Here is a 20,966-nt window from a genome sequence, read left to right as displayed (position 1 = left end):
AGGCACCAATGCTCCTACCACTACAACCCCTACTGCTACCCCTAGTGTCCCTACTAATAGCAGTGGTGGTGGGAGCAAACCTACTAATAGCCAATCCAAGGGAGTAGCTGGGCTCACTATTGGTAACTTAGTTGGGGTTGGCCTTGTTAGGGAGGCCACAGAGGCTGTGTTGGTCTCTGAGGGGGCTATTGATTTAGCCACCTTAGCTGCTTGTCCCCTTACTATGGATAAGTACAAGCAGCTACCCCTAATAAATGGTGTTGAGGTTCAGGCCTACAGGGACACTGGTGCCAGTGTGACTATGGTCATAGAGAAACTGGTCCACCCTGAACAACACCTACTTGGTCACCAGTACCAAGTAACCGATGCTCACAACAACACACTTAACCACCCCATGGCTGTTGTTAATCTCAACTGGGGGGGGGTTACTGGTCCAAAGAAAGTTGTTGTAGCTTCAGATTTACCTGTAGACTGTCTATTAGGGAACGATTTGGAGACATCAGCTTGGTCAGATGTGGAGTTGGAGGCCCATGCAGCAATGCTGGGCATTCCAGGGCATATTTTTGCTTTGACAAGGGCTCAGGCCAAAAAGCAAAAAGGACAGGGAAGCTTGGATCCTGGAACAATGGACCAAGTGCTCCCTAAAGCTAGGGCTAGTAGAAGCAAACCACTTCCTACTATCCCTCCCTCTACAGTGGATTCAACTTCAAGGAAGAAGAATTCCCTCCCTGTGCAGAACCTACACCAGAGGAGCTTCAAGCAGACACTGCTGAGCTTTTGGGAGAAGGGGGGCCTGCCAGAGAGGAGCTGAGTGTGGCACAGCAAACCTGTCCCACATTAGAGGGTCTCAGACAGCAAGCTGTCAAACAGGCTAATGGGGATGTCAGTGACTCTCACAGAGTTTACTGGGAGGACAACCTCTTGTACACTGAGCATAGGGATCCTAAACCTGGAGCTGCCAGGAGATTAGTGATTCCTCAGGAGTACAGAAAGTTCCTCCTAACACTGGCACATGACATTCCCCTAGCTGGGCATCTAGGACAAATGAAAACTTGGGACAGACTGGTTCCATTGTTTCATTGGCCTAGGATGTCTGAGGACACAAAGGAATTTTGTAAGTCCTGTGAAACCTGTCAAGCCAATGGCGAGACAGGTGGCACCCCAAAGGCACCCCTTATTCCACTGCCTGTGGTTGGGGTTCCCTTTGAAAGGGTAGGGGTTGACATAGTTGGCCCCCTTGACCCTCCTACTGCTTCAGGCAATAGATTTATCTTGGTGGTAGTGGACCATGCCACAAGATACCCTGAAGCAATTCCTTTAAGGACCACTACAGTACCTGCAGTGGCAAAGGCCCTCCTGGGAATATTTTCTAGGGTGGGCTTCCCAAAGGAAGTAGTATCAGACAGGGGAAGCAATTTCATGTCTGCATACTTAAAGGCCATGTGGAAGGAGTGTGGTGTAACTTACAAGTTCACTACACCCTATCATCCACAAACAAATGGACTGGTGGAGAGATTTAATAAAACTCTCAAAGGCATGATTATGGGTCTCCCTGAAAAACTCCGCAGGAGATGGGATATCCTTCTACCATGCCTCCTTTTTGCCTACAGGGAGGTACCCCAGAAAGGAGTGGGCTTCAGCCCCTTTGAACTTCTTTTTGGACACCCTGTTAGGGGTCCACTCACACTTGTAAAGGAGGGTTGGGAACAACCTTTAAAAGCTCCTAAACAGGATATTGTGGATTATGTACTTGGCCTCAGATCAAGGATGGCTGAGTACATGAAAAAGGCCAGTAAAAACCTTCAGGCCAGCCAAGAGCTCCAGAAGCAATGGCATGATCAGGAGGCTGTTTTGGTTCAGTACCAACCAGGGCAGAAAGTGTGGGTCTTGGAGCCTGTGGCCCCAAGAGCACTTCAAGATAAATGGAGTGGGCCCCACACAATTGTTGAGAAAAAGGGTGAAGTCACCTATTTAGTTGACTTAGGCACTGCAAGGAGTCCCCTTAGGGTATTCCATGTAAACCGCCTGAAACCCTACTATGACAGGGCTGATCTCACCCTGCTCATGGCAACAGATGAGGGACAGGAAGAAGACAGTGATCCTCTACCTGATCTCTTCTCTTCCACAGAACAAGATGCTCTTGTGGAAGGTGTAGTTTTGGCTGATTGTCTTACTGCTGAGCAGAAAGACAATTGCATAAACCTCCTAGATCAATTCTCTGAACTCTTCTCTACTGTGCCAGGTACCACTTATTGGTGTGAGCACACTATAGATACTGGAGACAGTTTACCTGTCAAAAGTAAGATCTATAGGCAGCCTGACCATGTCAGGGACTGCATAAAGCAAGAGGTCCAGAAAATGTTAGAACTAGGAGTGGTTGAGCACTCTGACAGTCCATGGGCTTCTCCTGTGGTACTGGTACCAAAACCCCATTCCAAAGATGGAAAGAAGGAAATGCGGTTTTGTGTAGACTATAGAGGTCTCAACTTGGTAACCAAAACTGATGCTCACCCTATACCCAGGGCAGATGAGCTCATAGATACACTGGCATCTGCCAAGTATCTAAGCACTTTTGACTTGACTGCAGGTTATTGGCAGATCAAATTGTCAGAAGATGCTAAACCTAAGACTGCATTTTCAACCATTGGAGGACATTACCAGTTTACTGTAATGCCTTTTGGTTTAAAGAATGCACCTGCCACTTTTCAGAGGTTGGTGAATACAGTCCTGCAAGGGCTGGAAGCTTTCAGTGCAGCATATTTGGACGATATAGCGGTCTTTAGCTCCAGCTGGGATGATCACCTGGTCCACCTATGGAAAGTTTTGGAGGCCCTGCAAAAGGCAGGCCTCACTATCAAGGCTTCAAAGTGCCAGATAGGGCAGGGTAAGGTGGTTTATCTGGGACACCTTGTTGGTGGGGAACAGATTGCACCACTACAGGGGAAAATCCAAACAATTCTTGATTGGATTCCCCCTACCACTCAAACTCAGGTGAGAGCCTTCCTAGGCCTCACTGGGTATTACAGGAGGTTCATTAAGAACTATGGCTCCATTGCAGCCCCTCTTAATGACCTCACTTCCAAAAAGATGCCTAAAAAGGTATTATGGACAGCAAACTGTCAGAAAGCTTTTGAGGAGCTGAAGCAGGCCATGTGCTCTGCACCTGTCCTGAAAAGCCCTTGTTACTCTAAAAAATTCTATGTCCAAACTGATGCATCTGAATTAGGAGTAGGGGCAGTCCTATCACAACTTAATTCTGAGGGCCAGGATCAACCTGTTGCTTTTATTAGTAGGAGGTTGACCCCTAGAGAAAAGCGTTGGTCTGCCATTGAGAGGGAGGCCTTTGCTGTGGTCTGGGCTCTGAAGAAGTTGAGGCCATACTTGTTTGGCACTCACTTCATTGTTCAGACAGACCACAAACCTCTACTTTGGCTAAAACAAATGAAAGGTGAAAATCCTAAATTGTTGAGGTGGTCCATATCCCTACAGGGAATGGACTATACAGTGGAACATAGACCTGGGAGTAGCCACTCCAATGCAGATGGACTCTCCAGATATTTCCACTTAGACAATGAAGACTCATCAGGTCATGGCTAGTCTTATTGTCCTTCGTTTGGGGGGGGGGGTTGTGTAGGAAAGTACCATCTTGCCTGGCATGTTACCCCCATTTTTCACTGTATATATGTTGTTTTAGTTGTATGTGTCACTGGGACCCTGTTCACCAGGGCCCCAGTGCTCATAAGTGTGCCTGAATGTGTTACCTGTGTAGTGACCAACTGTCTCACTGAGGCTCTGCTAATCAGAACCTCAGTGGTTATGCTCTCTCATTTCTTTCTAAATTGTCACTAACAGGCTAGTGACCAATTTTACCAATTTACATTGGCTTACTGGAACACCCTTATAATTCCCTAGTATATGGTACTGAGGTACCCAGGGTATTGGGGTTCCAGGAGATCCCTATGGGCTGCAGCATTTCTTTTGCCACCCATAGGGAGCTCTGACAATTCTTACACAGGCCTGCCACTGCAGCCTGAGTGAAATAACGTCCACGTTATTTCACAGCCATTTTACACTGCACTTAAGTAACTTATAAGTCACCTATATGTCTAACCTTTACCTGGTAAAGGTTAGGTGCAAAGTTACTTAGTGTGAGGGCACCCTGGCACTAGCCAAGGTGCCCCCACATTGTTCAGAGCCAATTCCCTGAACTTTGTGAGTGCGGGGACACCATTACACGCGTGCACTACATATAGGTCAATACCTATATGTAGCTTCACAATGGTAACTCCGAATATGGCCATGTAACATGTCTAAGATCATGGAATTGCCCCCTCTATGCCATCCTGGCATGGTTGGCACAATTCGATGATCCCAGTGGTCTGTAGCACAGACCCTGGCACTGCCAAACTGCCTCTCCTGGGGTTTCACTGCAGCTGCTGCTGCTGCCAACCCCTCAGACAGGTTTCTGCCCTCCTGGGGTCAAGCCAGGCTTGTCCCAGGATGGCAGAACAAAGGACTTCCTCTGAGAGAGGGTGTTACACCCTCTCCCTTTGGAAAATGGTGTGAAGGCAGGGGAGGGGTAGCCTCCCCCAGCCTCTGGAAATGCTTTCTTGGGCACAGATGTGCCCAATTCTGCATAAGCCAGTCTACACCGGTTCAGGGACCCCTTAGCCCCTGCTCTTGCGCGAAACTGGACAAAGGAAAGGGGAGTGACCACTCCCCTGACCTGCACCTCCCCTGGGAGGTGTCCAGAGCTCCTCCAGTGTGCTCCAGACCTCTGCCATCTTGGAAACAGAGGTGCTGCTGGCACACTGGACTGCTCTGAGTGGCCAGTGCCACCAGGTGACGTCAGAGACTCCTTCTGATAGGCTCCTTCAGGTGTTAGTAGCCTATCCTCTCTCCTAGGTAGCCAAACCCTCTTTTCTGGCTATTTAGGGTCTCTGTCTCTGGGGAAACTTTAGATAACGAATGCAAGAGCTCAGCCGAGTTTCTCTGCATCTCTCTCTTCACCTTCTGATAAGGAATCGACTGCTGACCGCGCTGGAAGCCTGCAAAACTGCAACATAGTAGCAAAGACGACTACTGCAACTCTGTAACGCTGATCCTGCCGCCTTCTCGACTGTTTTCCTGTCTGTGCATGCTGTGGGGGTAGTCTGCCTCCTCTCTGCACCAGAAGCTCCGAAGAAATCTCCCGTGGGTCGACGGAATCTTCCCCCTGCAACCGCAGGCACCAAAAAGCTGCATTACCGGTCCCTTGGGTCTCCTCTCAGCACGACGAGCAAGGTCCCTCGAATCCAGCAACTCTGTCCAAGTGGCCCCCACAGTCCAGTGACTCTTCAGTCCAAGTTTGGTGGAGGTAAGTCCTTGCCTCACCTCGCTGGGCTGCATTGCTGGGAACCGCGACTTTTGCAGCTACTCCGGCCCCTGTGCACTTCCGGCGGAAATCCTTCGTGCACAGCCAAGCCTGGGTCCACGGCACTCTAACCTGCATTGCACGACTTTCTAAGTTGGTCTCTGGCGACGTGGGACTCCTTTGTGTAACTTCGGGTGAGCACCGTTTCACGCATCCTCGTAGTGCCTGTTTCTGGCACTTCTCCGGGTGCTACCTGCTGCTGAGAGGGCTCCTTGTCTTGCTCGACGTCCCCTCTCTCTCCTGGTCCAATTTGCGACCTCCTGGTCCCTCCAGGGCCACAGCAGCGTCCAAAAACGCTAACCGCACGATTTGCAGCTAGCAAGGCTTGTTGGCGTTCTTTCGGCGGGAAAACACTTCTGCACGACTCTCCACGGCGAGAGGGATCCGTCCACCAAAGGGGAAGTCTCTAGCTCTTTTCGTTCCTGCAGAAACCGCAGCTTCTTCTGTCCAGTCGAAGCTTCTTTGCACCCGCAGCTGGCATTTCCTGGGCATATGCCCATCTCCGACTTGCTTGTGACTTTTGGACTTGGTCCCCTTGTTCCACAGGTACCCTAGATTGGAAATCCACAGTTGTTGCATTGTTGGTTTGTGTCTTTCCTGCATTATTCCTCTAACACGACTTCTTTGTCCTTAGGGGAACTTCAGTGCACTTTGCACTCACTTTTCAGGGTTTTGGGGAGGGCTAATTTTCTAACTCTCACTATTTTTTAATAGTCCCAGCGACCCTCTACAAGGTCACATAGGTTTGGGGTCCATTCGTGGTTCGCATTCCACTTTTGGAGTATATGGTTTGTGTTGCCCCTATCCCTATGTGTCCCCATTGCATCCTATTGTAACTATACATTGTTTGCACTGTTTTCTAAGACTATACTGCATATTTTTGCTATTGTGTATATATATCTTGTGTATATTTCCTATCCTCTCACTGAGGGTACACTCTAAGATACTTTGGCATATTGTCATAAAAATAAAGTACCTTTATTTTTAGTATAACTGTGTATTGTGTTTTCTTATGATATTGTGCAAGTGACACTTGTGGTACTGTAGTAGCTTCACACGTCTCCTAGTTCAGCCTAAGCTGCTCTGCTAAGCTACCATTATCTATCAGCCTAAGCTGCTAGACACCCTATACACTAATAAGGGATAATTGGGCCTGGTGCAAGGTGCAAGTACCCCTTGGTACTCACTACAAGCCAGTCCAGCCTCCTACATTGGTTGTGCAGTGGTGGGATAAGTGCTTTGAGACTACTTACCACTCTTGTCATTGTACTTTTCATAAGAGAAAAATATACAAAACAAGGTCAGTGTATATACACATAGCCAAAAAGTTTTGCATTTCCTCTTTTCACTCTTTTCTAAGTGCTGAAAAGTACTTCTAAAACTTTCAAAAAGTTCTTAAAAGTTTAAAAAGTTTTTTTTCTGTCTTTCTAAAAAGTTCTGAAAACTTTTTTCTCTTTTTCTATCACTTTAACTCTCTCTAAAAATGTCTGGCACAGGCCAAAATGTTGATCTGTCCAAACTTGCATATGGTCACCTTAGCTGGAAAGGAGCAAGGAGTCTCTGCATAGAGAGAGGTTTGAGTGTAGGGAAGAATCCTTCTTTGGAATTATTGCTTAACATGCTCCCAGGACCTGAAGGATCCAACCTCCAGTGCAGAAGCGACCCCCCAGGTGGCCCTCTCCCTTGCCCAGGTGGTGGCTACCCCGAGGAGCCCCCCCCCTTGCCTGCCTGCTTCACTGAAGAGACCCCCGGGTCTCTCATTGAACTCCATTGCAAACCCGATGCCTGTTTGCACTCTGCACCCGGCTGCCCCTGTGCCGCTAATGGTGTACTTTTTGTGCTGACTTGTGTCGCCCCCCGGTGCCCTACAAACCCCCCCCCCGGTCTGCCCTCCGAAGACACGGGTACCTACCTGCTGGCAGTCTGGAACCGGGCACCCCCTTCTCCATTGAAGCCTATGTGTTTTGGGCACCACTTTGACCTCTGTACCTGACCGGCCCTGAGCTGCTGGTGTGGTAACTTTGGGGTTGCCCTGAACCCCCATTGGTGGGCTACCTTGGACCCAACTTTGAACCCTGTAGGTGGTTTACTTACCTGCAAAACTAACCAATACTTACCTCCCCCAGGAACTGATGAAATTTGCACTGTCTAGTTTTAAAATAGCTTATTGCCATTATTGTGAAAACTGTACATGCTCTTTTGCTGATTCAAAGTTCTATGATACCTAAGTGAATTACCTTTCATTTGAAGTATTACTTGTAAATCTTGAACCTGTGGTTCTTAAAATAAACTAAGAAAAGAGATTTTTCTATACAAAAACCTATTGGCCTGGAATCAGTCTCTGAGTGTGTGTTCCTCATTTATTGCCAGTGTGTGTACAACAAATGCTTAACACTACTCTCTGATAAGCCTACTGCTCGACCACACTACCGCAAAATAGAGCATTAACATTATCTCTTTTTGCCACTATCTTACCTCTAAGGGGAACCCTTGGACTCTGTGCATGCTATTTCTTACTTTGAAATAGTACATACAGAGCCAACTTCCTACACCCAACCTTCCTCAACTAGCACCCTGCCCCTGAGAGTCTGGTGGTCCAGGCCTCTACTTCCAAGATCAACCCTGGCACGTTCCTGACTACAGAATCGGATAGGGAATCCAAGAGGCTGAACACGTTTGGAAAGAGGATTTTCTCTCCCACCAGCCTTGCACTGTGGTCAGTGAACATGTTTTTTGTGCCAATATTCCCATACTGTATGGTTGTGTGAGTGCTTCCCATGGTTTTGGAGGAGGCCCAAGCCATAGTTTCTCAAGCTATTTGCTGATGGAAGAGATGCTACATATTCCACTATCAGATGCGGATTTTACATGAACAACTCGCTGGGCAGAACCATCACTTCCACTGTGGTGCTCAGATGTCGCACCTGGCTGAGGATGACTGTTTTTTTGGGGATGTCCAGGCATCCTTTATGGACATGCCCTTTGACAGCAGTCGCCTTTTTGACAATAAGGCGGATTCTGCACCAGAACGTTTCAAGGATCAAAGGGCCACATCTAGGTTGTTATGGCTCACCGTGGCCCTTTGACAGCTGCACTCCACCTTTCATACCTTCCGTGGCTACAGTAGGTGTTATCACTTGCATCCCTTCCCCTCTAATTCCAATGTCCACAAGGCACATGGCCGGAAATACAGCTCATACAAGCCTCTTGGGATCCAAAGCCAGAGGTCAACCCAATGGGCCCTCCCACCCCCACCCCCAGCAGCTGCAGCATCAAAGCCCCCTTAACTTTCCCTCATATCATCACAGGCACTCCACTGGTGGTAGAATGTATTCGGCACCACCTGCCCCAATGTCAAGAAATCACTTTGGACAGATGGGTGCTTCAGATTGTCCAGTGGGGCTACGCCCTAGCTTTACAGCAGCACCCACCACCCTTGCCATCATCCCCCAATCGCCTGATAGAGGACCACCTTTCGCAGGAAGTGCTGGCACTTCTTTCCAAGAGAGCCATCAAGAGGATGCCAGCATAAGAAGTAGATTGTGGTTGCTATTCATGCTACTTTATGATGCCGAAGGAGGATGGATGCCTCCGTCCTATCTCAGACCTACACCCTCTCAACTACTTCCTGAAAAAATGACAAATTTAAGATGCTTATCTTGGCTCAGGTTCTGTTTACCCGTGGCCCTGGAACCGGGATGATAGTGCTGTTCTTGCAGGATGCCTGCTTCCATGTCCTTGTCATACCTGCCCATAGGTGCTACTTGTGGTTCATGGTGGGCCACAAGCATGATTTGTTTGCTGTACTGCCCTTTGACCTTACCAGTTGCCCTCTGTTGTTCACCAAGATGATGTCAGTGGCTCCAGCTCATCTGCGGAGGTATGGGATTCCAGTCTTGCCCTACTTTGACAGGCTGTTGAAGATGTGCTTGCCCCAGGCAGTCGTTTTCCACCTCCAGACTTCGGCGAAGCTCCTGCATTTGCTTCGATTCACTATCCCACATGAAAGAGATCCTTCAGGATCTAATTTTGGCACTCTGGTCCTTTTCACTTCAGATGGATCTGCGATTCTAGTGCGGAAAATTAGTCCAGATCTGAGGTCAGTGCGCTGAGGTGGCGTCTATATAGGCACCATGCACAGCCTTTCCAGCACAGATGATGCCACGTGGAGCCAAAGCATCACCACCGACTAGTGCGCAAGGGTATTGCTGCGGAGTGACAGTACTTAGTTCTTTATTTGATTTTATTAGAGGGATATAATATTTGTGGCAGAACTGCCACTTTTGTTACTCTGCCACCGCCAGGCTTCTGCCACCAGACAGCCTGCCGATGACGTAGTTACATATCAGACAGGGCAGTGCTGCCTGCCGGATAACATTCCTGGTTCCACCAGCTGTTCCCTGGCAGTTTACCGTGCCAGGGAAAAGCTGGTAGAATGGCACCCTCAAGGGGGGGGGGGGGGGGAGATGCACCCACCACACTGCTACATTGCCGCCAGCTCCATGTGGAGCCGGTGTCAATGTACAGGCCCTGCATTCAGCTGGGCCGGCTGGTGGAAACACTGTTTCCACCCGCCAGCCTAGCTGAATGTACATTATGTGGCCGGCGGGGTCCTCTGTGCACTAGCAGTCTTTTGTTGACTGCCAGAGCCAAACTCTGCAGGTTTTCCCGCAGAGTTCATAATGACCCCCTAAGCGTAAGAAGAGATCTTTTGGTGTCAAGCTGATAAAGTCAACATCAGGATGCTCGCAGTTGAGGACGGCCCTGATGGAGGAGTTCTTATCTTAAAACTGTACAGTGTAACCATCAAAAGGGCAGCACAGTTATTTAGTTTAATAGTTTACCAAACCATAACTGGCAAATGTAAGTGGTTTTTAGGTATTGTTCTGTAGCCATATATACAATGCAACTGCGTTTTCAGTTTAAAATAAATAAATATATACATTAAGTTCTTGTACGGTTAGGTAACCATAAATTCACTTTAATTTTTTTTGTTTTTTTTTCTGTGAATGTGTGGATTTTGTGGATCTTATTTCACATATTGCACTTCAAGCCTTGGTCTGCACCCAGGGCTTTGTGCTCAACCGGTGGTAGGCGGACAGCCTCAGCTGTGCACTGCCTTTGTCCATGTGCAGCGGATTTTGGCTGAAGGGCTTATCCCCTCTGAGATATTTAATCTACATTGTTGTCCCAAAGCATGATGCCCTCTCTGTTACTACAACAACAAGGTGAGCAAGTTACCTTGTGGGTATTGACTTTCTTTTTACCTTTTGAGTGTGTGAAAAGATGCGGATAACTTATTCACCTTTTGTCATGCTGCTGGCATTATGCAGAGTCTGTTGAGTTAAGCTTTATTTCTGCTGCCTCTGTTCCTTGGAAATGGTTGTTTTGCACAATACTGCTTTTTGTCTCCTTCTTTTGGTAGCAATGGCTTCCAGATGGCCCCTGCTCTGACTGGACCCTTGTTTCTACAGGATAAGAGGTGCAAGTTATATTTCAGCAATTATACCTCTTCTTTGTTTTGGATCCTTAGATTATTCATGCTTCTGTTGAGAAGACAAGACTTCTGAGTATCATAGTACCAAAAATGAGTTCTGCTAACCTTGTAAGTTTTGCTAGGCTGTGTTTGATAGAAAACCCTATTGTCCTAAGTAGTTTCAGAGTAAATGTCACCGAAAATATATAAGGAAATTACAAGTTCTCAGTATTATTTGTGAATTGTTTGGTTAGAGGTTCCACAAACCATTGCTTGCAAGGTGGTCCATCCAAGCCTATTTTCAAGGATGCACCGGGGATCCGCAAATATTTATAGACCAAAGGGACCACATGGCATAGCCTGCTTCTGTGGTCTCAATTCTGGGTGTTTATGGAGACCTCCCTTTGGCTCCGCAGATAAAAAAAAACACTGTCTTCCTACTTTTTCAGATAAGAGTCATGCACAGTATTCTCCCTTTTCTGTGTACTGAGTCAACTCCAAGCCACTACCTTAAATCCCTTCGATTTAAAGAAGCTCATTTCTAATTTGTTGACCTCTTAATCCCATTTTGAGACACCAACACATTCAAAAGGTGGCTTCCAGGTTGGCGCTTGGAGCCCTACCCACTGGCTCTGCTTTGGCCTGTTTAACAACCCTAATTTCACTGCCCATCTGTAAGAGGATTTCTTTTAACGTCATGTGTATTACCTGTAAAGCATTTTGTTTCCTGGATCCAGTCCATTTAAGAGGTAAACATACTCATTACTTATCTCTCTGACAGCTGAGATCTAGCAATGCCTTCCTGTTAGCTGTCCTAAGCACTGGCATGCTTGGCTAGGAGAGCGAGCTTTCTCAGTTTTAGCCACTCAGCATTGGAATCAGCTCTCCCAGTCTAAGATCTCTTGATCAGATAACATTATTCGGGAAATCCTTGAGGACTTTGCTCTTTGTGAGGTAGTGGATACATTATTTCCCTTTGCATTGTGCTCAATTTTCTTAGCCTAACATCTTTTAGGTATTTGTGTGCTCTGTAAATAAATCAAATTAACTCAACCTGTGATGCGTGTGCTTTGTTTACAGAACATTGGAACTGCAAATCCAGCATTGTGAGCCAGAAACCTTGTAGGAAAATTGTAAGGAAATGCATCCTTGGCATGGTTACCCCCTGACTTTTTGCCTTTGCTGATGCTAAGTTTTGATTTGAAAGTGTGCTGAGGCCTGCTAACCAGGCCCCAGCACCAGTGTTCTTTCCCTAACCTGTACTTTTGTTCCCACAATTGGCACACCCTGGCATCCAGGTAAGTCCCTTGTAACTGGTACCAAGGGCCCTGATGCCAGGGAAGGTCTCTAAGGGCTGGAGCATATCTTATGCCACCCTGGGGACCCGTCACTCAGCACAGACACTCCGCTTGCCAGCTTGTGTGTGCTGGTGAGGAAAAAACGAGTAAGTCGACATGGCACTCCCCTCGCGGTGCCATGCCAACCTCACACTGCCTATAGGTATAGATAAGTCACCCCTCTAGCAGGCCTTACAGCCCTAAGGCAGGGTGCACTATACCATAGGTGAGGGCACCAGTGCATGAGCACTGTGCCCCTACAGTGTCTAAGCAAAACCTTGGACATTGTAAGTGCAGGGTAGCCATAAGAGTCTATGGTCTGGGAGTCTGTCATGCACGAACTCCACAACACCATAATGGCTACACTGAAAACTGTGAAGTTTGGTATCCAACTTCTCAGCCCAATAAATGCACACTGATGCCAGTGTACATTTTAGTGTAACATACACCCCAGAGGGCACCTTAGAGGTGCCCCTTGGAACCTTAACCGACTATCCGTGTAGGCTGACTAGTTCTAGCAGCCTGCCACACACCAGACATGTTGCTGGCCACATGGGGAGAGTGCCTTTGTCACTCTGTGGCTAGTAACAAAGCCTGTACTGGGTGGAGATTCCTCCTCCTGAGGAACTGTAACACCTGGCGGTGAGCCTCAAAGGCTCACCCCCTTTGTTACAGCACCCCAGGGCATTCCAGCTAGTGGAGTTGCCCGCCCCCTCCGGCCACGGCCCCACTTTTGGCGGCAAGGCCGGAGGAGATAATGAGAAAAACAAGGAGGAGGAGTCACTGGCCAGTCAGGACAGCCCCTAAGGTGTCCTGAGCTAAGGTGACTCTGACTTTTAGAAATCCTCCATCTTGCAGATGGAGGATTCCCCCAATAGGGATAGGAATGTGCCCCCGTCCCCTTGGGAGGAGGCACAAGGAGGGTGTACCCACCCTCAGGGCTAGTAGCCATTGGCTACTAACCACCCAGACCTAAAGACGCCCTTAAATTTAGTATTTAAGGGCTACCCAGAACCTAGGAACTCAGATTCCTGCAACCTAAGAAGAAGAGGACTGCTAAGCTGAAAAACCCTGCAGAGAAGACGGAGACACCAACTGCTTTGGCCCCAGCTCTACCGGCCTGTCTCCCCACTTCAAAAGACACTGCTCCAGCGACGCTCTCCCCAGGGACCAGTGACCTCTGAATCCTCAGAGGATTGCCCTGCATCTAGAAGGATCAAGAACTCCTGAGGATAGCGGCTCTGTTCCCCAAAGACTGCAATTTTGAAAAAAAGAAGCAACTTTGAAACAATTTGCTTTTCCCGCCGGAAGCGTGAGACTTGGTACACTGCACCCGACGGCCCAGCTCGACTTGTGGAGAACAGTCACTTCAGGGAGGACTCCCCGGCGACTGCGAGACCGTGAGTAGCCAGAGTTGCCCCCCACCCCCGAGCCCCCACAGCGACGCCTGCAGAGGGAATCCCGAGGCTCCCCCTGACCGCGACTGCCTGCTTCTAAGAACCCGACACCTGGTAGGGACACTGCACCCGCAGCCCCCAGGACCTGAAGGATCCGAACTCCAGTGCAGGAGTGACCCCCAGGAGGCCCCCTCCCTTGTCCAGGTGGTGGCTACCCCGAGGAGCCCCCCCTTTTGCCTGCCTGCATCGCTGAAGAGACCCCTTGGTCTCCCATTGCTTTCTATTGAAAACCCGATGCTTGTTTGCACACTGCACCCGGCCGCCCCCGTGCCGCTGAGGGTGTACTTTCTGTGTGGACTTGTGACCCCCCCGGTGCCCTACAAAACCCCCCCTGGTCTGCCCTCCGAAGACGCGGGTACTTACCTGCTGGCCGACTGGAACTGGGGCACCCCCTTCTCCATTGAAGCCTATGCGTTTTGGGCACCACTTTGACCTCTGCACCTGACTGCCCCTGAGCTACTGGTGTGGTAACTTTGGGGTTGCTCTGAACCCCCAATGGTGGGCTACCTTCAACCCCGTAGGTGGTTTACTTACCTGCAAAAACTAACAAACTCTTACTCCCCCCAGGAACTGTTGAAAATTGCACTGTGTCTAGTTTTAAAATAGCTATATGTGATTTATGTGAAAACTGTATATGCTATTTTGCTAATTCAATGTTCCTAAAGTACCTACCTGCAATACCTTTCATTTGAAGTATTACATGTAAATCTTGAACCTGTGGTTCTTAAAATAAACTAAGAAAATATATTTTTCTATACAAAAACCTATTGGCCTGGAATTGTCTCTGAGTGTGTGTTCCTCATTTATTGCTTGTGTATGTTCAACAAATGCTTAACACTACTCCTTTGATAAGCCTACTGCTCGACCACACTACCACAAAATAGAGCATTAGTATTATCTCATTTTGCCACTATCTTACCTCTAAGGGGAACCCTTGGACTCTGTGCATACTATTCCTTACTTTGAAATAGTGCATACAGAGCCAACTTCCTACAAAAAACAGCTACTTTCTTGTACTGAAATGATGGCTAGAACAGTAACTCTGAGTTGCGGTCAGCCTATCAGAGCTTTGGTTCTGTGAACCTGACTCTAGGTTTGCAGAACCAAAATGGGTGGTGGGAGAAAAGCCTTCCTCGTCCATTGGGATATGAATATGTTTTTATAATTTTTGAGTTTGAAGGAATTTGAAAATTGAAATCCCGGATAGCTCTAGGCTCTACAGGACCCACTGAAACACTTTTCACATGCTAATTTCTTGAAAACTACTGAATAGATTTACACCTCGCACCCAAAGGCACTTCCTTTAGTACAGCTCTGCCTTCATGCCACATTTGGGGTAATTTTGTTTAGCTGATTTTTCTGCATTGAGGAGCAAAGAGTTCTGTGGGAATTAACACCGAAAATATAACTTTTGAGACTGCTACACCCCTTTTTTTCTTCACCATCATATATTCAAACTGGATTTCCTGAATTTTGGGGAAGTTTGATACACATTTGTCCAGTGGCACCAAAGTTATTAAGTTATTCAATGTAAACTCGAACCTAAGCATAACTATATAGGTGTTTATGCTGCCTCTGTGGCCCTGGATCCAGTTGGTGGTCACAACAGTTCAGTTACTAATGTAGAATTATCTGGAAGAAAACTACAGGCAAGTAACCTTTCTCTGGTTAGTTTCCTCAATCGCCCTCCTACTTTTCATCCATGAGGATATTGCTTAGTTATTTGGTATTTGTATGTTTAAATTTTTATTTGGCTCTGTCAAGTTCCATCTGTAGTCTATATATGGCAGAGAAAAACTGGTTTGCACTAATATCACCTGCACATATGGGACCATATAGTGGACGAAATGCACCATTTTTCTTTGAGTTTTTGCTGCAAAACAAAATCTGATTCCAGTCTGGGATGATGAAAAGATTCATATAATTCTGCTTGAATCGAAGTACCTATTCGAAGAAATGTTACTGAAGGTAACTTATTGTGTTGCAGCTTGAGACTATAGTAGAGAGACGTGATACCTGCCTCCTCAATAAAGAAGTGCGGTAGCACACAGTTTCTCGTGTATGCATTGCGCTTCACATAAAGTAAGTTATAAAGGCACATTCGAATCTAAGGATAGAACTGATTTGTGGATAATTGTAGCTGCAGTTACCCCCTATCTATTGTGAACACCAAAAACCTTTAATTTGTCACTTGTTTCAGACTACCTAGTAAAGGACAGTGTAATTCACAACATGTTAATCTTGAATAATCTCGAGCTGCAAAACCGATTATTACAGGCAAATCGTTTTGAAGTATATGTCTGTGCTCATCTTTACATAACCTCAAGTCACCTCCATTCATTTGATGGTTCGATTGTACTTAGGATGTCCATGTTACTTGAGTCTGAGATCAAGACTTCTTCGTACTATACTGCAAACCAAATAAAATGAACAAAAACTCCATTGAATGATGGGAGGATTAATTCAGCAAATTTTTGGTCTGTGAAATTATGTGCTGTTTTTGCTTAACGATTCCTGCGGATGGAAAACTCCCTCAGTTAATTAAGCACGGTGGGAGACGCACACAGAGACCGTACCTGCCTCCTACTGTCACAACGTGATATATGTTCAGTGATGTAACTTTCAACCGTTTAAATTCTGATGTTTATAGTGTTAAAAGAAGTAGCTCTAGGTTGCCTTTACTCCTCTTTTTGCTGTATTGTGACTTGTTTTTTTTTCTTCATACTCATTAGGCACCTCAAGCGGAGCTGGTTATGCTGATCTTGTTGAGGCTGTCAGAGGATGTGGCTATAATTGAAAATCAGCCCTCAGTTCATCAACAAACCCAAAGGCAAATGCTGAAAGGTAGCATGCACAAACTCCTCTCCACAGTGCGGTATTCACTTAAGGACTATACTAAAACATACAGAGTCCTGGTAAGTAACTCAAAGGAAGATCCTGTCATGGGTTGGTTCATCATTTATTGATGCAGCTTGTGTTAGTCTCACCCATAATATATTGCTCTTTGTTCCAATGCATGAACCAAATTAGAAACCGGAGTCAGAACCTTCCAAAAAATGTAATTCACCTGAATAACCTCCTCCCACGTATGTTTACCTATACAAACCTAGTTTTCAAACTGACTGGGATCTTACCAGCCATTGATGAAAATGCTACATTTTAAGGATTAATCCTTATCAATACAGCAACACCTTGAACTACAGAAGAACACCATTCGTCTTGCCTGAATCAGACTTCAAACCTGTTGCCAACCACATATTCCCTTCAAATTCGCTCATGAAAACTACTTCCTAACTTGAATCCCCAAAATCCAACTAGCCCATCCTAAAGTATCCTATTTTCAACCACACTTAAAATATACATGAATTAATTGTTGAGTATTCTTAGTGAAAACAACCAGAAAATTGAGAATTCAAACCTAATACATATTGGGGAGTTGATATATTTAAAATATACAGTTTTACACATACTTGTTTTAAGCATCAAAGATTTGGGCAGAAGATTCACTAAGATGTCGACCAGAAAGTTGCACCATAGTTCTTTATCGCACCATATTAATTCCTGGCTACACATTTTCAGTTAGGTTACCTTGTTATTTATTACATTGTTTCGAACCAGATTACCACATTTCTGAAACTCTTTCGGCTAGATGCATTTTCAAATTTGCATGTTTAAATTACAGGGCATTGCACTTTGACTCAAAGGTATTAATGTTTGCTAAAGCTGTATTACCTTGCCTGAAAATAGTATTCTGACATCATACTACGAAAAAGACTGTGGCAGAGCTCAACATTTCAACAAAAGATTTTGATTTTTGCTAACAGTTTTGCAGTGTTGAAAAGATGTGCGGCCCATGTTTATCCCTACTATTGTGAGGTTAGCTGTTGTCCCTTTTTACTGGCTTATAAAGTGCCTAATATTGGTGAAAGCAAAACAGAGCTGGGGAGAAGCAGATTTACAGGCCTTTTTACCTTCGTTCTCAGATGAGATTCTGTGATACGTTTTCTTGGGTTACCAAGCAGTAGGAGGTTACTAGACAGTATGTTGTTTGGGTGCCATAATTTAGCATTGGTGTTTCAAGGCCATAGTAGTGGTGTACTCAATTTGATAACCAAATTACTTCATTCAAGCACTTCATTCTCTAGGGGTAGCAAGGTTGAGCAGTCAAGGTGTACTGCATAAGGTGGAAGGGTTTAGACATTTGATATCAGTATTACACATTAACACTCAGTATCTATGTGTTCTGCTTTGTAAAACAATACATTCATGTTATTCATTTTTATGTTAAATAGAATAGTTTAATCTAAAAAATAAAATAAAACAAATTGGGCTGCAATAGCAACTTCAAATTATATTATAGCTCCTTAGCTATGGGTGCCAAGTTTATGGTAATATTAGGTTTAGACATTTGATACACGTATTACACATTAACACTCAGTATCTATGTGTTCTGCTTTGTAAAACAATACATTCATGTTATTAATTTTTGTGTTAAATAGAAAAGTTTAATCTAAAAAATAAAATAAAACAAATTGGGCTGCAATAGCAACTTTAAATTATATTATAGCTCCTTAGCTATGGGTGCCCAGTTTATGGTAATATTGGTCCTGCGGCTAATGTTATCCTCTGGTAAATGACCCTTTCTATTCAGAGGATGGCTCAATAACCCCAGACTGTTTCGTGATCCCAAAAGTAGTCTTGAATATACCAATCTAATTCTTCCAGTAAAAAAGATCCTTTGAAGTCATGGTAGGGCATTTTATAAACTAAGTCTCAAAAACATTTGCTTAATAGTATCTCTTGCCAGAATTCTCAGCTTTAAGTTCTTGACTGAATGTAAGGTAGTATAATGCATGATATTCTTAAAGCACTCACTCTGGAGAACCACAATTACGACGGAATCATTTTAAAACTGACATGTAGTTAGACTCTGGTTTATCATGGGTCACAGTTTGCCTCCCATAGACTATTACACTTTTCTTTGTCCCACTTCGATGAAAGTGACAAATGTCTTTTCTTGGTGATTTCAATGCTATTAGAGTTTAACTAATTGAAGAAAACTAGTGTTCTGTGGTATTGTTAACTACTTTGACTTGTAGGTAGGAATATTGACTAAAATAATAAGTGAATATAGATATATCACAGGCCAAAATATCGACTTTCAGTAATTATAATGGTAAGTACAAAAATATTGTGATTAAAAATGAAGTTAATACAAAACTTTAACACCAAATTATAGACTACAAAAATATAGTATTTTTTAAAAATAAACTAAATGTAACCAAAATAGTGAGCTCCGTAATGTCATATGTATAAAAATATCTACAAGTATATTAAATCCCCTGCAATCAAATTCAAATTTGTATAATTACTTTCATTAGAAAAAAATCCAACTTTCTTCTGCAATACAACATAGCTATAACATAGGTCTTTAAACACAAACAGAAAAAAAAAATATCTACTGCTGACGTGAGCCCCTGGGAGCAGGAGGAAGTGCTAACTTCCACCTATCCTGTGGGCAGAGAAAAGTTCTGTCATGTACAGAACCTAAAATAATTACCTATCAAAGGAAAATTCATTAACACAACAGACAATACTTCCTTTCTTTGAGACTATAGAGTCCACCATTATTGGTTGTTGTACTATTTCCATTACACCGGACTGAAATGGTCCCAGTAACTCTTACCACTAACTGCCCAAGTAACAATTCTGTCAGCTCTACCACCATCCTTGTAACCTGACTGTGACACTGGGTCCACAGATGGGTATGACTTACTCAACAATATCAATTGAGCAGACGAACAACATTGTTCCTGAGTTCTTAGATAATTTTAACCTCCTAACCCAGCTAGGTAACCTTAGTACAGAGAGAGAACACAATCCACCACACAAATGAACAGCAACCTAGAACCACCAACTGGCTTATCGCTTCCTCATAAGAGAGCAGAAGATACTTCCTCATTGTATACTGTTTTAACAGCAATGGGGACCATTTGCTTCACCATATAAAAAATGTCTGATTCGTTATTACGTCAATCTGCATTGCTAGCTGAAGAGGTGACTCTACTAAAAGATATCACTTAAGATTTAAAACCAGTCAGCGAGAACCTTCTTATGATCTTCACGGCAAATTTTCACAGTGGGTGTCAAATGGGTGATATTCTAGATCTCATAGAGCTGCTCCTGCTAAACTTGGTTCACATTCAATTAATAAACATCTTAGAATGATACACAATGTCCTATTAAATCAAGACTCAACAGCTAGAGAATGTCATATTATGTGTGAGAAAATACGCTGCACTCTATCCCAAACTACTTCATCTACAAAACCTTCTTCTTACTGTATTACTCCAAACAATTCCAGAATTGACTCTCCAGTGAAAATCATAAACCAGCCTCATGAAGCTTCAATCCATGAAGCGCACCTCAAAATTGTTGTATCTAATCAGAGCGAGCTAGTATCAAACAGAAAAAAAAGGAACTTAATGTCGACCATACTGCCATCAATTCATAAACGATAGATCTTAAAGATAGTTTTCTATCTAACATTAGCAAACAAGGACTGAAAAAATAAGAAAACCAAACAAGAACCTGGATCTCCATAAAAACGCTACTGTTTCCAATAGGTCAGGTTCAAGCAACTCAAAACCTACTTTTCTTATTTCACTAGTCCTTAACATGAATACAGCACCTCACATTCTAGGCTCTTCAGAAATACATATTGTAGTAAGCTGTGTTCTGGTTGTAGAACTCCTCCCATGTTTTCAGCTTGGTGTCAGTATGTTTTGTACTGTAGTGCACTGGGATCCTGGTAACCACGACTCCAGTGATTTTGTCCTAAAATTTGGTAAATTGGTAACTTTTACACACACAATTGGCATACTGGTACACGCTTGTAAGTCTCTAGTGTTTGGTACTTAGGCGCTCGAGGCATTGGGTCACCAGGGGTCTCCCCGGGGCTGCAGTATGTATTGTGCCACCCATGGGAGACCAAGCAAACTGTGTCTGCAGGCCTGCCATTGCACCCTGCGTGAAATGGTGCATGCCTTGTGATATAAGGCTTGCCTAATATCACGGTCACTGCACTTAGACATTGTAAGTCACCTCTATGGTAGACCCTTCAGCCCAAGGGCAGGGTGCATGTCCCTAAGTGTGAGGGTACCCCTGTATGAGCAGAGTGCCCCTACAAACCCCAGGCTCCAGTTCCTGGATTCTGTAAGTACGGGGAAGCCATCCTAAGGTTTGTAGTGGACACTGGTCAGCACAAGTGGTCCAACTACATA

At 45.0% G+C, this 20,966-nt stretch overlaps 1 protein-coding gene across 2 annotated transcripts in view; it reads left to right on the top strand.

Annotated features, from left to right (window-relative positions):
• Nucleotides 1-20,966, top strand: part of LOC138296807 (exportin-5-like) — a 1,394,731-nt gene that overhangs the window by 94,587 nt on the left and 1,279,178 nt on the right. For both annotated transcript variants that reach the window (XM_069236253.1, XM_069236252.1), the window contains exon 5: nucleotides 16,416-16,598. In XM_069236253.1, coding sequence (XP_069092354.1) covers nucleotides 16,416-16,598 — 183 coding nt within the window. The remainder of the gene's footprint in view (nucleotides 1-16,415; nucleotides 16,599-20,966) is intronic.

Source organism: Pleurodeles waltl, chromosome 5 (genome assembly GCF_031143425.1).
Source record: "Pleurodeles waltl isolate 20211129_DDA chromosome 5, aPleWal1.hap1.20221129, whole genome shotgun sequence".
NCBI lineage: Eukaryota > Metazoa > Chordata > Amphibia > Caudata > Salamandridae > Pleurodeles > Pleurodeles waltl.
This window is presented reverse-complemented; position numbering and strand designations above follow the sequence as displayed.